The sequence below is a fragment of the Carcharodon carcharias genome, chromosome 25 (genome assembly GCF_017639515.1).
Source record: "Carcharodon carcharias isolate sCarCar2 chromosome 25, sCarCar2.pri, whole genome shotgun sequence".
In the NCBI taxonomy this organism is placed as follows: domain Eukaryota; kingdom Metazoa; phylum Chordata; class Chondrichthyes; order Lamniformes; family Lamnidae; genus Carcharodon; species Carcharodon carcharias.
In genome coordinates, this window is record NC_054491.1 from 27,632,653 (window position 1) to 27,652,582 (window position 19,930).

Sequence of the window (19,930 nt, forward strand, 5' to 3'; positions counted from 1 at the left end):
CCCACTCCTCTCTCCTGCAAACTGAATGTAAAATTCAATCATATTATGATCGCTGCTACCTAGGGTGCCTTCACTATGAGGTTATTAATTCGTCCTATCTCTGAAGAAGTCGTGCAGATTTGAAATGTTAATGCTGTTTCTCTCGCCATACATGCTGCAAGACCTGCTGAGTTTTCCAGCATTTTGTGTTTTTATACCAGGTCTAGTATAGCCTTCTGTCTAGTTGGATCCAGGACATGCTGTTTAAAGAAACTATCCTGAAAACATTCTATGAATTCCTCATCTAGGCTACCTTTGCCCATTTGATTTTTCCAGTCTATATGTAGATTAAAATCTCCCATGATTATCGCCATACCTTTCTGACAAGCTCCCATTGTTTCTTCCTTATACTCTGTTTTACCATGTTGTTACTATTAAGGGGCCTCTACGCCACTCCCACGAGTGCCTTCTTCCTTTATCAGTTCTCATCTCTACTCAAATCTCTTCTACATCCTGGTTTCCTGAACTTAGGTCCCTCTCTATTCTGCTAATACCATCATTAATTAACAGAGCCATCCCGCCACCTTTTCCTAGCTTCCTGTCCTTCCTAAATGTCATGAACCCTTCAATATACCGGTCCCAATCTATGTCATCCTGCAGCCATGTCTCTGTAATGGCTATCAAATCATACTTACATATTTGCACTATCAGTTCATCTGTTGTATTTTGAATGCTATGTGCATTCAGATACACAGCTATCACCTTGTCTGCTGATTTACTCTTAGAATCATACTCCCTATTCCTTCCTGTCACAGTGTTGTCTTGAAGGATAGATTACAGATGGAATCTGCAGGTGGTAAGACACTGGGCATGATTGCTCGCAGTGAGGTAGGTGGCAAGGATAGCACAGGTGCCAGCTTGTCGGAGGGCAAGAATAAAAATCAGTTATACAATAAAACATTTTTGAAGTTTGTCTTACTTACTTAAAGTGAAACTTGTTGCTGGTATTAAGCAACAATTCTGCCAAGTTGTGGAGGTTCCTTCAACAAGCATGTCATGGACAATGTTCATCCCGGTCCAGTACTTTGTTTTCATTGATGTCATTTCTGAACATTAGCTTTGTAGAAGTACATTCTACTAAATTGGGCCAACTCTTTCAGTGCTGGTTGGATAGCTGACAATAGGCAGAATCTTGTAGCAGCGAGGCGTGGGTGGGGTGGGGGGTGGGGGGGAGGGGGCTGGTTGCAGCTGCCAGCTCAAGAGCCAGTGAAACACTTGCTTCGTATCTTTCTGGAAAGTCCTGTTGGTAGGTTATGCCAATTGGGCACATATGTTCTGCAGCAGAGATGAGGATTCAGGTGAGAATTCAATAGAGCACAACACAGGAATTTGGCAGTGTTAAAAAGTATATATGTAAATGCAAGGAGCATAGTAAATAAAGCCAATGAGCTGAGGGCACATGGCAGCATGATATCATCGTTATAATGGAAACTTGGCTTAAGGAGGGGCAAAAATGTTAGCACAACATCCCTGGATATAGGGTTTTCAGACAGGATAGGGAGGGCTATTAAAAGGGTGTAGCATTAAAGAATCAATTACAGTTGTGAGGGGGCATGATCTACTAAATGAAGCATCAAATGAGGCTGTGTGGGCTGAGCTCAGAAATAAAAAGGGGGCAGCCACACTGCTAGAAGTGTACTATAGACCCCCAAATAGTGGAAGGGAGTTAGAAGAGCAAATATGTCGACAGATTTCTCAGTACAAAAACAATAGGGCAGTAATTGTTGGGGACTTCAACTACCCGAATATCAATTGGGAAATGAACAGTGTGAAGGGCACAGAGGCCACAAAATTCTTGGATTGTATTCAAGAGAACTTCTTTAGCCAGCACGTAACAAGCCCAATGAGAGGGGGCGCAATTCTAGAATTAGTCTTAGGAAATTAAGCTGGGCAAGTGGATGAAGTAGCAGTGGGGGACCATTTTAAAGGTAGTGAACATAATGTAGTTAGATTTAGTATCATTATGGAAAAGGACAACGATAGAACAGGAGTAAAAATTCTAAATTGGGGGAAGACAAATTTTACAAAGCTGAGAGCTGAGCTGGCGAGAGTGGACTGGACACAGCTATTACAAGAAAAACTGTCAAATCAGTGGGAGGCATTCAAAGGTGAGATCCTATGGGCACAGTGTAGACATGTCCTTACAAAGAAAAAAAACGGTGGTATTGCCAAATCTAGAGCTCCCTACTTATCCAGAAGCGTACAGGCCAAGATAAAGCAGAAAAAGAAAGACTTAATACAGTAGAAAGCCTAGAGGAGTATAGAAAGTATAGGGGTGAAGTAAAAATGTAAATTAAGAAAGCAAAGAGAGGATATGAAAAATATTGGCAGGTAAAATTAAGGAAAATCTTAAGATGTTTTACCAATACATTAAGAGCAAGAGAATAACTAAGGAAAGGGTAGGGCTTATCAGAGATATTAGAGATGCATGGTAACTTGTGGGCAGGGTTCTCAATGAGTACTTTGCCCCTGTCTTCACTAAGGAAAGGGATTATGCAGACATTGTATTTAAAGAGGAGTGTGAAATATTAGATACAATAAGCATAGTGAGAGAGGAAGTAGTGGAGGTGCTGGCATTCTTGAAGGTGGATAAATCAGCAGGACTAGATAGATTGTATCCCAGGCTGTTGAAGGAAGCCAGGGAGGAAATATTGGATGCTCTGAGGATCATTGTTCTTTTATTCATCTAATCCTCACTAGATACAGGTGAGGGCCCAAAGGATTGGAGACCTGTGAATATTTTCCATTATCTAAAAAGGGTGCATGGGATAGGCCAGAAAATTATAGGTCGGTCAGTCTGACTTCAGTGGTGGGCAAATTATTGGAAACAATTCTGAGGGACAGGATAAACTGTCACTTAGAAAGGCACAGATTGATCTGGGATAGTCAGCATAGTTTCGTTAGGAGAAGACCGTGTCTTACTAACGTAATGGACGTTTTCGAGGAAGTAACAAGAAGGATTGATGAGGGTAGTGTTGTGGATGTTGTCTACATGGATTTCAATAAGGCAATAAGGACTACCGTGGTTCAAGAAGGCAGCTCACCACCACTCTCAAGGGCAGCTAAGGATGGTCAATAAATGCTGGACCAGCCAGCGAAGCCCACATCCTGTGAATGAATAATGGCAGACTGGCCAGGAAAGTGAGATCTTATGGAAAGAGGGGAAGGTATCAGGTAGGATCCAAAATTGGAGCAGTGATGGTAAACAAAGGGAAATGGTTGATGGATGTTTTTGCGAATGGAAAATGGTTTCCAGTGGTGTTCCACAGGGCTCAGTATTGGGGCCCTTGCTGTTTGTTGTATATATTAATGATTTAGATCAAAGTGTGGGAAGCATGATTGGGAAATTTGCAGATAATACAAAAATTGGCCATGTCGTTGATAGTGAAGAGGATAGCTGTCGACTTCAGGATGATATCAATGGTTTAGTTAAGTGGGCGAAGAAGTGGCAAATGGAGTTCAATCTGGAAAAGTGTGAGGTAGTGCATTTGGGGAGGGCAAACAAAGTAAGGGAATACTCATTAAACGGGAAGTTATTGAGAGGGGCTGAGTAAGAAAGAGACCTTGGGTTGCGTAGCCACAGGTCCTTGAATGCGGCACGACAAATGGACAAGGAGGTAAAGAAAGCATATAGAATGCTTTCCTTTATTGGGTGAGGTATTGAGTACAAAAGCAAGGATGTAATAATGGAACAGTATAAAACGCTTGTTAGGCCACAGCTGGAATTTTGTGTGCAGTTCTGGTCACCGCATTACAGGAAGGACATAACTGCTCTAGAGAAAGTGCAGAGGAAATTTACAAGAACGTTTTCAGGGCTTGAAAATTGCAGCTATGAGAAGAGATTAGATAGGCTAGGGTTGTTTTTCTTAGAACAGAGGAGGCTAAGGGGCGACCTAATTGAGGTGTACAAAATTATGAGCAGCCTAGATAGGGTAGACAGTAAAGACTTGTTTCCCCTAACTGAGGGTCAAATGCCAGGGGCATAGATTTAAGGCATAGATTGGCAGAAGGATTAGAGGGGACATGAGGAAAAACTTTTTCACCCAGAAGGTGGTGGGCAACTAGAATTCACTGCCTAAGTTTGTGGTTGAGGCTGAAATGCTCAACTCATTTAAAAGGTACCTTGATCTGCATCTGAAGTAACCTGCAAGGCTATGGACCAGGTACTGGAAAGTGGGATTAAAACAAGCGGCTAGTTTCTTTTTTCTCTTTTTGGCTGGCGCAGACACAATGGGCTGAATGGTCTCTTTCTGCACCGTAATTTTTCTATGGTTCTAGCAACATAAAGAGGAACACTGATGGGTCTGCACAAGGGAATGTTTGGTGCATTGGGAAGCCTGCAAAATGAGCATGCGTTCAACATCAAGGAGTGTGGAGAAGTCCAGCGCCAACTTGACATAGATCTATGTGCAAACATTGGAGTCCATCCTTTCCGGAAGTGGTGGCAAACTTCTGTTGTGCACTTGTGGACCCAACAATGATTCTGCGTTGGATGGCCGATTTCACAGCTTCCAATGCAGCACAAGAAACAGCTGCCCGATGTCTGTGTGCAATAGTGGAAGCTCAGAGTGTCTCAGGCAAGAATAGGCTGTTGTATCATGCCTATGGATTTCAATTTGCAAAGGAGCTTGTGGGTGTCACAGCAATCCAACAGATTACAAGAATCGATGAGGCGCATCCTGATGAAGCAAAAATCTGCTGCCCTTTCTCTCAGGAAGGCACCATTCATACTCCCACACCTGCTACTTCTCCAGTGCCTTTGCCCTTGCTTGTCAGATAGCCAGCTCACATCAGATGACTGCAGCCCATGCTGAGATGTTCTAGTCTAGAGCTGGTTCTTCCAGGCCCAGGTCCAGGATCGCTAAATGTTTTCTCCTCCACTGGCAATCAGAAACCTTCCACCAGCCAAACTGCAGCCACTGGAGTGGCACTGTGTCAGAGCACTAGGGCAGAAAAAAGCACAGGGAATAAACACACAACTGGATGGAGAGGGAGTGGAGCCCCTTTCTGTTGTGGTATAGGACACAGATGACTTATGGCACCTAAATCGATGTGCATGCAGTCAATAGCAATCTGCATCATAATGAAGCCTGAAGTTTTAGCGAAACCACATGCTCACTCTGCCTGCTCATCTCTGGCAAGAGTGAATGAAATGCAATTATCTCTCTTTGAATAGAGAATGCCAGTGACTTCCCAGACACAACAGTGGATGGCAAATTGTGAGAGGTGTTGTTAATATCTGCAGCTCCAGCCTGGAGCATAAAAGTTCATCGCGATGAACACATTCATAGCCACGGGTAAAGCGGTCCTTGCGTTATTTTGAGGTTACAGTTATGGCAGATTTCAGTGAAACCATTATTGAAGACCAGGTAGACCAGGTAAACAGGTTTGGCTTCAAGTCAGGCTGGGATGAAGAAGAGGCCATTGGACCCACTAAGTTTGAGGCATGACCAGGTCAGGAAGGGGTGTAGAAAGAGGGAGTGGGGGGAGGTGGTTGGAGATTGTCAGGATCTTAGGAGAGGGATCAGAGGCCACAGTTTGGGTGGTGGGGGAGTGGGGAGAGGGAGGGGGTGAAATTGTAATCCCCAGTTTTGGCAGAGGCCAGAGTCTTCAAGTGGAATCAGAACTTTCAGTGGCAGGTGGTGGGGTAAATACGTGGGGCTCTGAGAGGGCCAGAGTCCTTGGGCGGGTGGGGTTGTAGCATTAAAGAATCAATTACAGTTGTGAGGGGGCATGATCTACTAAATGAAGCATCAAATGAAACCATATGGATTGAGCTCAGAAATAAAAAGGGGGCAGCCACACTGCTAGAAGTGTACTATAGACCCCCAAATAGTGGAAGGGAGTTAGAAGAGCAAATATGTCGACAGATTTCTCAGTACAAAAACAATAGGGCAGTAATCGTTGGGGACTTCAACTACCCGAATATCAATTGGGATATGAACAGTGTGAAGGGCACAGAGGCCGCAAAATTCTTGAATTGTATTCAAGAGAACTTTTTTAGCCAGCAAGTAACAAACCCATTGAGAGGGCGCGCAATTCTAGAATTAGTCTTAGGAAATTAAGCTGGGCAAGTGGATGAAGTAGCAGTGGGGGACCATTTTGGACGTAGTGACCATAATGTAGTTAGATTTAGCATCATCATGGAAAAGGACAATGATAGAACTGGAGTAAAAATTCTAAATTGGGGAAGACAAATTTTACAAAGCTGAGAGGTGAGCTGGTGAGAGTGGACTGGACACAGCTATTACAAGAAAAACTGTCAAATCAGTGGGAGGCATTCAAAGGTGAGATCCTATGGGCACAGTGTAGACATGTCCCTACAAAGGAAAAAGGTGGTATTGCTGAATCTAGAGCTCCTTGCTTATGTTGTGGTAAAGTCATAGGGCTTTGAGAGGGCCAGAGTCTTTGGGTGGGTGGGGGTGGAGGTGGTTGGGGGTGTTAGGAAGGGTTGGGGTGCTGCGTCTAATTGTGGAGTGTTGTTGAGGCAGGCAAGCTAGATCCACTGGGTTAGTGGAAAGGCACTAGCTCTTGGATCCAACAGTCGTCACTTCCCTTTGGCCAATAGATTTCTTATGGCTCTGGAAACTTGGCAATCCAGAGTTAAATCTGAAATGATAGGTGAATAGGAGGCACGCTTTAACCTACGACTTGACCCAAACCTGAATGCTGTCCCCCTCATTGTTCCTCGCTGAGGTTCAGGTAGGAGATTAATTCCCTGAACACTCTGGGTGGATGTAGCCTCCTGCTGAAAGCCCCCTCCCCATCCTCCTCCTCCCTTTCCAGCAGCTGGTCCTCTATTTCTTCTCCAAGTCACGCTGTGTTCCGAGGGGAATGCTTACTTGCGCATCGTCTGGGAGCAACTGGATTGTGCAGAAAAGCAGAAAAACCCTTCAGCACTTGACACGTTATTCCCTGTAGACCTTTGCAACTTGAAACAATAGAAAGCAATAAAAACTTGTAAAGCTGTGGCAACATCAGGAACCTGTAAGTAGTTGATGATCCCTTTAAATAGTTGTTGGGGGATGGGGTGGGGGTGCTGGTGGAGGAGGGCGTCCCTCATGCTGCTGGACACATGTTTCGCTGTGTGAGGCACAGATTGGCTGGAGCCTCGATGTCAAGTCAGCACCACATGCTAACGGACATCATGATCTGCCTGCTCTGCATACTTCTGTCAGACGTTCACTGCACATACTAATGCTTGCGTCACAAATACCAATTTGGGGCTCTAAGGCACTTTATGGCACCTAAAAAACAGCTGCTCAAGAAACCAATTTCTCGTCCAACATGTTTAACAACTACGGTTAGCTGCAGTCCACTGGAAAATGTGTTTATATAACATAGAGCTTATTAAAATAGGGCAGAAGGAATAAGAAGCCACATTCTCTGGAATATTACACAGCAAATGTTTAACTTCAGTGGAGTGGCAATCAGAGTCAGATTGCCACTCCGTTCCTAGCTACTTATCCTAAAATGCAGCCACACCTTTCTAGCCTGATTTCGCAACTTGGGCCGGGTGAGAAAGGTGCAGTGCAGTGGATTCCTGAAGGCAGCTGCGTTGGAGGTAAGGAAGCCATGCCGCCTTTATGCGGCACAAGCTGCCGTGAAGCAACTAAGCTTAGAAGTCCAGTCACTGTGTGAAGCCAGGGAGAAGGTGAGTTATAAGGTAAGCGGGTGGCATCGGTGGGGTGTGGTGGTCAGTGGCTGGGGGTTGTCAGTGGTTGGGGCTGGGGGTGGGTCGGATGGTCAGTGGGGTGGTCTGCGGGGAGGTGGAAAGGGAAGTCAGGGATGTTCATCTCTTACAGGTTCTGTTGATGGATGTTAAATACCTCATAGTTTAAGGTAATAAGGTGAGCAGATGTTGGGTATTCAATAGTTAATTATACTCATATGTGTATATAAAGAAGTGTCAGCCAGCACTGGCGTGAGGGTGTTAGAGTGGAGAAGCAAGCCCTGTGACAAGCAATAAACAGTCCACCAAAGCATCCTAGTCTTAGTGTCTTCTTCACAACCAGGCTTGGGAATTCCACTGACAGGGGGTGTGGGAAGGGCAGTTGGGGGGTTCCGTGGGGAAACGGGTCGGTGGGGTGGAGAGACAGGGTTGATTAGTCAGGAAGAAGAGGGGGTAGTCGGGGCAGGGTGGGGAGGGAGGAAGAGGGTTGGGGGGCGGGAAGCGGGGCAGCCTTAAGGTCCTGGGGTCAGGGTGGGTCAGTACTATAGTTACCCAAAAGTTATAAATGCATTTAATTCTTCTAACTTTTTCTGGGTAATCACTGCTGTAACACAGTCAGGACCATGCGAATTTTGTGATTTAAGTTGCAGCATCAGATGGTTCCCATTGCAGAGCGATTGCCCAATGGAAGTTTGGACAGCACAGCAAGTGCCTCATGGACTTCTGGGGGGCAGGTGGGCCCTAAGTATATCTTAGGGGTATCCCCCAGGTCTGACTCCCCAAGGAACGGAAGTTATGGACCAATGATTTCGACTCTTCATTACACATTACTTCACTTTATAGAACAGGGGTTACAGAGAAAATGTAACGGTCAAAGAAAATGGACAGGAACAACTATAAATTGTGTTTTTTTAAATCAAATTAGGTGACTCACCTTTTCTAATTAGTATTGTATTTTCAGAAGTTTATGGTTGCAAACCTGATATATTGGTTGGGGAGAATTGAAGAGCAAACTTGACTAAAAAAGGTACTGAAACTGACAGTGGGAATAAACTAGTGAGCATGGTGCTGTGGCTCTGGACTTCACATGATATCCCTGGATTATTTCCTTTTACTTATAATATTCTGATAAAATAATCAGACATCTGTTGAAGTCAAATAAGGAAATGTTTAATCTGCACTTACTTGCAAATTCTTATTTATTTGCTACATAATGGAATCAGCAATGCTACATTCCCACAAAATATTTTTATTTTAATTGACATACATCAGTCTGGAGTATTTGCACTTGGGAAATTAAATGTTTTATTTTGTTTGACTTTCTCCTGCCTGTATCTCAGCATCTGAATAAGTCACTGATTGGGCATCTATAACCAGTAACTGTGATCACGTAAATGGATTACAATAATGTATTTATTTTGTATAATCGCCACCTACACAATTATACAGCAATGACATATCCAAGCGGAATTTGAGTCCTCGGCCTGATTATACATTGTCAGCCATTTTATATTCCAGTGATACAAAATTTATTTTTTAAGATGGTGGGGAGAAAAGGAGGGTTAACAAGATTTGGCATTCTATTCACTGGATAGAACATGCAGAAACCAATTCATGTGAACAAATTCTACCATGGCAACAGTTCTTAAAGAGACAGGACTCCTTTCATTCCAGTTATCTTCCAATTTAGTGCAATGCTTGTTGTAGGCTAACGAACATGTTTAAAAATGATCAAAAAATAAGTATACAGCAAGTCTCCTTTAATTACAAGGCAATTATGTATTACATGTTAGCTGACCAATACCAAACTGATTAAATAATTTAATACCATACATATATATTTATACAATAGTCAAAGTATGCAAATCATATGTCTATTAATACTACATTTAAGAAACTGAACATATTAAGCACTGAACGAGATAGCCTGTGGATTTATGAAAAGGCAGTACTGTCTCTTTTTAATAAACAAATAAAGAAAACACAACTCCAATAGCTTTCATCAAAGAAAGTAATCCTGGTGGTCAAAGATAAACAAGCCTGAGTTCATAGGTCAGGAAGAGATGCTTTATTATTTTTCTTCACCTAATTAACCATTAATGTAAGCTAAAGCACACTCCATCCAAGAGTAATGTGGAATGTAATTATTCTTTAGCAACTGAAATTTTTTTTGTCCTTGCAAATTATCCTATTTTGGGTGACTAGGGAATGGAATGGAGTAACAATGGGATATAATGAAGATTATATGATTACTTACATGATGAAAATGAAAGAAGATAAAAAGCAGAATGTGCCCAGGCCCCATGAGATTGACAGGACAGACAGAAATGGAACAAAATAATTGGTTAGTTGAACAGCAACAAACACACCACCTGGGGTACCACTTTCTGCACTGACAGGGTATCATTACCATGAATTTCAATCAGATTTTGGAACTAGAAATAGTTGGAATATAGCCAAGTATACTGAAGTGGCTTGACTGTATTGATCCCATTTTCCTGTTCTGAACCAAATGATTTTCCTTGTTGTCCAAAGTCCGGCATGCATGGTGGTGTGAGATAGCACAATGTTGCACCAGCATGCAATGCCATGCAACTACATTCCTGCTTTCAGATGCAAACTGATGACAAATAGGTATCCCAATGACAGAAGATATTAAATAAATGCAAAATCATGCCACCCTAGTACATTTCCAGCAACTGTGTCTTTTTCACTATCTTTAACAAAGGCTTAAAAATGGGGAACCTCTTCCTCCAGTGAAGGCATGTTATATAGTGAAGGTAAAGAAAACAAAATAGCAGAAATAATTAGAGTGAAATTGTGCTGCACAATATTAATGTATGAAAGCTTGATGCATTCATATGAAATTCTTTTGTCTGCTGTTTATTATTTTAAATTACTTATTGGGCCGAATTTTCAATTGGAAGCAGAGGTGCATTTTGGTGCGTAAACAGCCGCACTTAGCTTTTTTTTTTGAGGGGGGTAATTGATTTTCCACTGCATTTCCGACCCTATGCCATTTTCCTCTGACTGGGTAGAAATGGCAAGTGTGCAAAGACACACGCGCACACACCCGTGTTAAGATTGGGTTGCCCATTTTAAATGGAGACGAAAATTGGATTTCCTCCCGCACATCATTTTCGGCTGGTGGTATGGGATTTTGAAAGCTCGTTAAAAGCACACCAGGTTTGAGAGTTTGTAACAAAAATGCGAAGCCTGCTGAAGAGCCTGGAGCTTTCTGAAAGGTAAGTGTGAGTATTTTCACATCTCTAATGTCATTAATAAGTGTTACATTGTAATGTAGTTGCATTTTTAATGCAGTGGTTCATCATAGGAATCGATGTTTAAAGGGACGTTGACCCTTACATTGACCAGTCTTGTGTATTTGTTCACATGCATTGCAGTGCTTTTCAAATGGAGAAAGCAGCATAATGCAGTGAAAAATGTTACCACATGTCCTGTCAGTCTGTGCTGTCATCTTGTCTACTTTGATTTCAATGGCTCTGGCAACTTAAAACAAAACCTGGTTTTGACACTTGAAAAAAATCTACATTTGAAAAATAGCTAATCACCTGCTCCCTTACATTTGTTGAAAAGGATTCTGCTTTGAAATTGAAATGAGCATCTTCCGTTCTTTCCTTCCCATAAAGCAGTCTATTGTTTGGACAGCTGTGATCATTATCAATGCTTGGCTGAGTTTCAAGTGTTAATGTAGGTGTTCCATTCATCTGAGACTGAATGACAGTTTCAAGAAGCTGTAACAACAGATTATCCCTTTGATGTAGTTTCCGGTGTGGTGACACAAGGTAATTGGATTACAAATATTACAAGGCTGTTTTTTCACATGACAGGATACTCTTTTTTCTCAGTGTCAGTGATATGGAGGCTTTTTTATCTGGTTAGAGGTTCATTTTTCCCTAAATAATGTAAAACCTTTCCCATTAATATTGAATGGAATCTGAGTAGTGTACATATTGCATACTGGGTATAGAGAGTACATGGGGGAATAGAGGTGGCATGGGTGATCTGAGGGGGAAGAGAGGCTGAGGTGGCATGTGGTGACAAGGGCAATCTGATGGGGCATGGGCTGATATGGGGATGGATGAGGGGTGAGATTTTGGGCGTCTTTAAATAATTTTGGGTGCTGGAATGCTGTGTTGGAGATTCAAGACGGGCCTTCTAATTAGCCCACTTCTACACCCACACTCCTCACAAACTGCAGTGCAACTCAAACTGTGCTGCGAATCTAACTCTGGTGTGTGAAGACAAAATGGTGCCTGAAGTCGCATATGGGTCAAGTGTGAAGTTTGAGAGCTGTGAAGGTTTGGGTTTTCCAGAGCCCAGAGGAAGATTCGGCCCATTGCCTCTGTTAAATTAGCAGATAAAGAGACTTGACATGAACACTGACTGCTTTCTTGCAAGTTTTAGTTTATCCTAAATACTGGCAAGTCCAATTAATTGCATCTGTTTCTACAAAGGGAGCACTTGTCAGAGTACTAACTTGCACAGTTTTCTCACAATTAATTTGCAGATAAAATTGAAGCCTGGATCAAGAAAAGCAAATTTTTTGCTTGGACCAAGAACAGCAACTATTGTTTTTTAAATGATGTTTGGGTAATGGGTAGAGGAACTTCAGTGCTAGAAATGGTCTAAAAAAATACAGCAAGGTACATTTTCCTCAGTAACATTAAATATAAAAATATCTCTTATTCAATAGAGTTGGAAAGTAACTAGGCTTTGGTGAATGGTGTGCTGGATCCTCCTGATCATGGCCACACGATGATGATCTGGTCTGCCTCATTCAGTATACTTTCCTTCTTTGCCCAATTTGCTACCTCTCCCTAATGGCACAGCGATCAGGAGTCTATCATATAGGATAATTTGTGTCAACAATTGGAGTGATAATACTTTTCTTTTTAAAAATTTGTCCATCAGAATTTTGAACTGTGCGTTAACCAAAGCCATAATATCCTAACTCGGAACCTTAAAAGAATAGCAGCTATTTGGTGGATTATCCTGAATAAGCTACCCTTGTAGCTTAACTACATATCTTTGGAAAGTTCATGCAAAAACCTAGAATAGCTATCTAAAATGTGAAAAATAATCACCTCTACCTCAGCAGCAAACAATGATTTTTGACAGATAAGTAAATGAATATGTTAACTTCCATAGAACTAACTTGACAGTAATTATTTTATTAGTACATGTTCCCTTCCTTCTAAGCTCGACTACTACCAGCTACAAATGCACAGAAACTGGAAAATAATGAAAATTCTTTACATGATTATTATTTAACACAAGATTCATTTAAAAGTTGCCTCTACTATTTTGATTAGAAAGATCATTGTATAGCTGTAAATAAAAATTTACAACTCTTGATAAACATTGGGTAATAAAGCATAACATGATTTACATGTAATAAACTAAGGTTTAACAAAATATTCCAGTAGTTTGTATTTAGTACCAATCTCTGAATAGTTTAACATGAACCATATTTAATTCTCATTGGATTATTCAGGTGCTAATTTTTTTAAATGATTTATTTCATACTGTTACTAAACAACTGGTAATTTTTTATAGGTTGGGGTAATGTGCTTTTGATAAGCATTAAGTGCAAGATGCAGGTGACATATAAAGTGAAACATTATTGATTTTGTATATGATTTTTTTTCTCAACAGAGCAAGCTGAACTGACAACTGAAACATAATTTCTGCTTCTCCTTCTCACAAAGCCCAACTCCCAGGAGGACCAGAGCATTAAATGGAGAGGAATTTACTCTGAGGTGATGAAGTAGGAGATGCAGTTTCAGTGAAATGAGCTTACTGTGAAATGAGGTCACTTTACTGTTGTTTTTCCAATTCATCCAAACCAATACACTGAACTCATAAACCCTACTTCAGAAAAAATAAAATATTGCTCTGTTTATTATGAAAGAATTTTGTTTAATTTAAGAGCTTGACTCTTATTTCATCTTCCCTGATTGTTTAACATATCTTTAGGGCAAGAATCTGTGCAAAGTGATTTCCATCTTGCACTAACATTAAACCTGCAGCGTAAATCTGGAGTTAGGGCCAACCTTACCTTTTTTAATTTATTCTTTCACGCCGTGTGGGCATCACTGGCAAGGCCAGCATTTATTGCCCATCCCTAATTGAACATGAGAAAGTGACAGTGAGCGCCTTCTTAAAGTGCTGCAGACTAAAGATATATGGGTTGTGGAGGCATGTGGGGGTGGGAAGATGAGGGGAGTGGGGGGTGAGGGAGGCCTCATTCTCTGAGTGCTTAATCCAATGTAATGTCAAACCAAATTTGCAAAGTGCCCAGGGGTTCTGTTGGACTGCTTGGAACTTTGAATTTTTGGAGGAAAAAGGTTGTTTTATCCCATCTTCACATAAAGTCTATGAATGTGCCAAAAACAGAATCAAAACATTAAACTTCTAAATTTTCGGGTTAATAAGTTATAGATTCCTTTGAGCTTTTCTCTCAGAGAAGGAACTGAAGTTGGTCCTTTTTATGGTGGATGCACATGAATCAATTTAACAGAACCAGAATGATTCTTAAGATTCCTTCAGATGCACTCATTCCCTTTCAAAGATAGATTGTTGTATTCACTTCTTACAATATTTTATATTTTACTTAACAAGTATTTTTGCTGTTTTTTATTTGTAGAGAGCAGGTCAAGTTTCCTTTGATTGCCTAATTGAAATTATTTTTGACACGCTAACAATATAGATCCCTATGTCTGCTGGATCACTTGAATTGATAATAGTTCAGATCCTTCCCCTATAAATAATCAAAATCCCAATTTATCCTTCACAATTAAACAGGGTTCTTTTAAACAGAAGCTGATAGGTCATAAATTAAGGCTTGGGTAAAAAAAAACTAATCCTACAAAACAGCTGCAGATCAAACTATTCCATTTTGCTGGACTCGGTTTCCCTTTTAATGAGTTTCCTTGCATTCTAATGGATTGCATGATATTTGAAACAGTGGGAGGCAGACAAGAAGAACTTAGCTAACTTGCCCATCAACGCTTGGTAAAGGATGAAAAGTGAGGAAATAATTTATTGAATCTTGGCATTGCATTACATAAGACATCAATTCAGGAAGTGGCAGACATGAGGTCAGCCCATACAACAGATGAATTTGGCTTCAGTATCCAACTGTTGTTCAAAGTGATACTGTATTTTTTGAAGACCATTATTCCACTCCTCTTGTTGCAATTAGTAAGACATTATTCTCAAGATGTTGACAATAAACTGCAAGTTGTTGTTGATTCTTTGCTTCCAGACAACACTTTAAAACAAATATTTCACTTCTGATTGAATAAACCCCCTGACAGTGCTGAAAGAGGTCCCCTCCCTCATGCAGTAGAGAAAAGGAGATGCAGCCACAGAAATGACAGTGCTCCGTACTGACCTTGAATCTGGGTCGAGCTCGTAGGCTCACTTACTTCTATAATCGGAGGAAATGGTGAAGGGGAAAGCAGGGAAGGGAAAGAAATGCAAAAAATACAGTTTACATATCCTTACAATCATGGCACTGAGCAGTATAAGTGAAGCTAGTGACAACACACATGCAATCAAATGAACCTGAAACAGAATGAAGGTTACAATTTGTTCATGGTGGCGCATTGTGGGGTTGACTGGGGAGAAGTCACCATTGAAGTGGCAGCAAGGGGTTAAGAATATGAATTCAACAATTATAACCACGCCATGCATATCACATCATTTCCCTGACAAACTGCTCATTCTTGTCAGTGGTACTGGCAATGCAATTGAGTGATACCCTGCTCAGACTACTTCACTAATGATAGTTTGTGGGTTAGGGCACTGATAGAGCATTGTTTGGCAAGGCCTGTGTTTTACCAGTGCTGGTCTCCCTGTTTCTTTCTTGCAGTGCGCCACTGGTTTTGACGTACACTTATTGGCTGCCAGTGGGGAGAGCAATTTGAGCTGCTTTTGGCTGTAACTCACCCTGGAATAATTGTGCCTGAGGTATTGTCAGTACAGTGGAGTTTGCACTCTACGTGCCAGTGACAGCAACACAGGGCTGCTGCTGATAGCAGATTTAAAGGTAAAATAATCCTTTAGAGCACAAAAGCAGTTTTTACTCCATTTTATTTTTCGTCGTAAAGGAGGGAGACATAGTGGGGGAGAAGCTGTTAGGAACCTGCAAACAATTTCTGCAATACTTTAATCAGTTCCCCCTGAAAAATGCAAAATGTTAAGAATTATTCTGTGCACCGTACCTAAACAAAGCCAGCATTATAAGGAGTAACATGAAAATTTCCAAACAAAGATCTCTCTATTGGTTAATTTTAAAAGCCAAGTTATCTGTAAATGTTTTGGAAGATTGTGGTGAGGCCATCTCAAGCCTAACTCAACATTCTCAATATCTAAAGCATTAATAACCAACAAACAAACAGGGTTATTTCCCAGATAGAGTTTTCTGTTTTGTTCTTGCTATTTCTGTATAAATACACTGTAGTGTACACAGATTATTGCCAAGTAAACTGTTTTTGTAAAATCTGTTAATTATTCTCACATCAAGTTAAAATTTGTAATATATTAATGCTTGATAGGGTCTTTAATTGCATTTCATTAGGAGGCCAGGAGGGGGACTTGTTCCAGATTGCAGCCATGATGCTTTTCCCAGCAACTTCCGGTGTTACATTGTTGTTGTTGACTTTAATGCTACCATGTTACCAGATTGTCTTCTGGGTTGAAGGGTGTGCACAAATCCTGTTGGCCAGTTTTTTTTTGTTTGACCATAGCCTGGAGTTACTATCTTTTACATTCCTTTTCCACCCCCATAACTGTCCGGATGGCCACCGACAGAGGTCAACATTACCGGACCCCAAATCAGCAGCAATGTAGTTCGGGGGGGAGATGGGGTGAGGCGAAGGGACATCATCGGTGCCGCAATACGCATGGAGGTGATGTTGTCATGGGCCTCCCAAACACAAGCCTGTATGTAGCACGCAACTAAATAATAACAGACATGCAAATAACAAGAAAGGAAGGAATGAGGTCAGGCCTCAGCTTCACTGTGACAGAGCAGCAAGTGTGAGGTAGGGGGACAATCATGTTCAGGGTAGCAGTGACTCCAAAATAACAATACTGGACATAAAGGTGTCTGGTACAACACAGTGGAGATCAATCAAAGAGACCAATTTCCCATCATTTTGTTGCCAGCCTCTTTAGATACATGAGCATGATCCTGGTGGTGCAAGCATCTAAAGAGGCTGGTGATAAACATTGGGAAATTGGTCTCCGATTCGTTTAGTCCTATGGCGAGCTTTAGGCACCAGAGGTTGTCCCATGCTCAAGGTCATAACAAAGATTCCTGGAGTTGGGAAAGGAAATTAGAGGGCTGAGGGAAGAAGCAAAGCAATGGCCAGCAAAAAGCTTGCAAATTCAACATGGAGCCAGTAGGGGGTCTGTCACAAAACAACCCCTTGGCTCTCACTCTCCTCCTCTTTACCTGAGGGATGCTGCTGCAAAGCAAATAACAGGAAATTTGCTTGCTAAAACGGGTGAGTTTAGCTGCGAAGGTGCGAAATGTTTTGGCAGCTCACCTATAGCCCAATTTTGGGCCAACTCAACTTGGGTACATACTGTTGGGCCCGGATGAATTTCTACCCCTGGAACTTTTCGACATACACCGTAAAATTTTAACCACCACAGTTTGTTTTTCCTTTCATCACAAGGATAACATTACTTGCTGAGGTAGAATTTTTGTTTAAGGAGAATTAATTTTTATGCAAAAGTCCTGATGGTTGTCTTTTGCTATAAGGCGCCTGTAACATTTCATTACACTGTCATCAGATCAAAATAACACAATGGCCCGGATGTTCTGAATCGATTTGTGTTTGGAAACAAATGAAAGCTTTGCAATCACTTTTCAAGAAGACATTATCCTTCTTTTTCTGTGTTAGATGTACAATGAAATGCAATTCAGCATTACATCTATTGTGTGTTGTAATCATTAATTCATATGTCTGACTTCCTCTGGTTTTGAAGAATCCCTTGATGGATTCTTTCAATAGGTTGGAAATAACAGTTCTGATTAGTATTATTCCTCAGGGTTCCCCAGCGGTTCAAGCTTTCAGCAGTTCACACTCCCAACTAGAAGGCTCCTATTGCTTGTACTAAGCCTGTTTGACATTCGAACTCGCTTACCTTGGCTGAGTAATCTCTGACATTAGATAGGGAATCGGGAAACAGTGAAGTGTTACGTTGGGAGTGAGAGTGAAAAAAGTCATGGAAAAGTGATAGCACTTCTGTTTCCCAAATTTCCTAGCAACAATAATTGTAGATCTGGATGTGGAGCACCTTGCTCTCAAGACTGAGGGAGCTGTACAGAGAGCCACATCCACAGAGGGGAAATCTAATGAAAGGAAAATACTGTGGATGCTGGAAACCTGAAACAGAAAAGAGAAAACGATGGGTAGGTAGGGCTGGCAGTATCTGTGGGGTGTGAAACAAAATTAATGCTTCAGGTTGATGCCCTTTCGTTGGAACTGGGATGACATCAACCTGAAAGGTTAACTCTTCCCACAGATGTTGCCAGGTCTGCTGAGCATGTCCAGTATTTATATTTCAGCTCTTTCCTGGACTCGAACTCAAGTTCTGTCGAAGGGTCATGAGGACTCGAAACGTCAACTCTTTTCTTCTCCGCCGATGCTGCCAGACCTGCTGAGTTTTTCCAGGTAATTCTGTTTTTGTTTTCCAGTATTTTCTGTTCATCTTAAGATTTTATGGAATGGTTAAGATACACCATAGTTCCGTGCCACTAAATGTTAGGAAGCAGGTTTTTGACTGCAGTGTACCATGTTTTTGGCCTTGGCTGGAATATCAGCAAGAGGCAAGTTGAGTCTGAGGATCAGCCCCACATGGGAGTAGGAAACATCATTAGGTGAGTCAAACCTGGCCACTCACACAGTTCTCATCCACTATATACAACAAAAAACAACAACCAGAAGCCTGGGAGCTGGCTGACTGTCCATCTTTTTAACAGGAATAATGCCGCATAAAAGAAAGAGAACCAAAAGGTGGGGAACTAGTTTTCCAAGATGAAAGGTTCCCCTGAGGGCCCATTAAACTTATCCAACCTGTAGCTAAACCATACAACCAGATAACTCCCAGGATCAAACAGTTCCTGTGTTGAATTTGCTAATGTAAACCATGTAAATGTGATAAGCACCACAACTGACCTCAACACCCTGGCTCAGCAACAGTTCATTTTTCTGACAATTTATCCCTGTTGTAAGAGTTTGGTAATTCCTTTCCTTGTGTGAGAGAGAACATCAAGTGACTCAAGGTCTGGGCTCAGTAAATAGCCTCTGCTGTCACTTAACTTGTGGGCACTCACCACAAGGTGCACACTTCAATAATAGTCATGTGGTAAAGGCAACTTCTTCAGGAGGGGAGAATTTTGGCAGGAAAAAAAAATTGGAATGAGAGAGTTAAATAAAATGATTTTAGTAACATTTTGGGGGTGGGTGGAGCAAGGGTATTTTTCAGCAGCTGCTGAAATGAAAACAGGGGCAGATGATGTCCCCCACTTAGTGTTTGAAACGCTGCTTCCTTAAGCACCACAGCTCGACAGAGAAATGGGGGTTCAAAGAGCTTAATATGGTGGGGCATTTTTGCCTGTACAATATCTGGTGATATGGGGAAATCATTTTGGAAGAAAGAATATTTCGGGAGAACCAGAAACAGAACCGGTTTGACAGCGATGCTCAAAATCTGACCGCAAAAATCAAAGATAAAAGTTAACTGATTTTGTGCCCTCAGTTTGAAGCTGTGCTTGAAGGGAGGTTGGGTCAGAAAATCAGTGCTACGCTGCTGTAGCCCCTTCCTCAACCTAAGCTCCCTTTGAGAATAGCTGCGTCCTCAGGTTGTAGAATTGATAAATTTATCCCGTTATGTGTAGGGGAAAATATTTTTACTGCACTTGCTAGGGATGGAAGGGTGTGTAGGTAAAGAGTGAACCATCAGTCAATATCGTTTGTTAACTTTCCACTTTTGTAAGGTGAAACAAGCGGTCTTAGAAAAACAAAACAGATGTTCGGTGGGAGGGATTGTTCTCCTGGGGAGGTGAGCAATTAAAGTAACAGGGTCTGAGAGTCTAAGCTGTTACTAGAAGAATCAGCCAACAGACTGACATACTTGCTGTGCACAGCATCTGCTATGACCTTCTCAACAGAGCTA

The 19,930-nt window shown here is 41.5% G+C and overlaps 1 protein-coding gene across 7 annotated transcripts in view; it reads right to left on the reverse strand.

Annotated features, from left to right (window-relative positions):
- The window catches only part of LOC121269562 (opioid-binding protein/cell adhesion molecule-like), a 1,143,507-nt gene that overhangs the window by 13,697 nt on the left and 1,109,880 nt on the right, over positions 1 to 19,930 (reverse strand). For 5 of the 7 annotated variants that reach the window (XM_041174257.1, XM_041174256.1, XM_041174254.1 and 2 more), the window contains one exon: positions 15,132 to 15,167. The exons of the other annotated variants lie outside the window; for them this stretch is intronic. In XM_041174257.1, the coding sequence (XP_041030191.1) occupies positions 15,132 to 15,167 (36 nt within the window). The remainder of the gene's footprint in view (positions 1 to 15,131; positions 15,168 to 19,930) is intronic. 7 annotated transcript variants of the gene reach the window in all.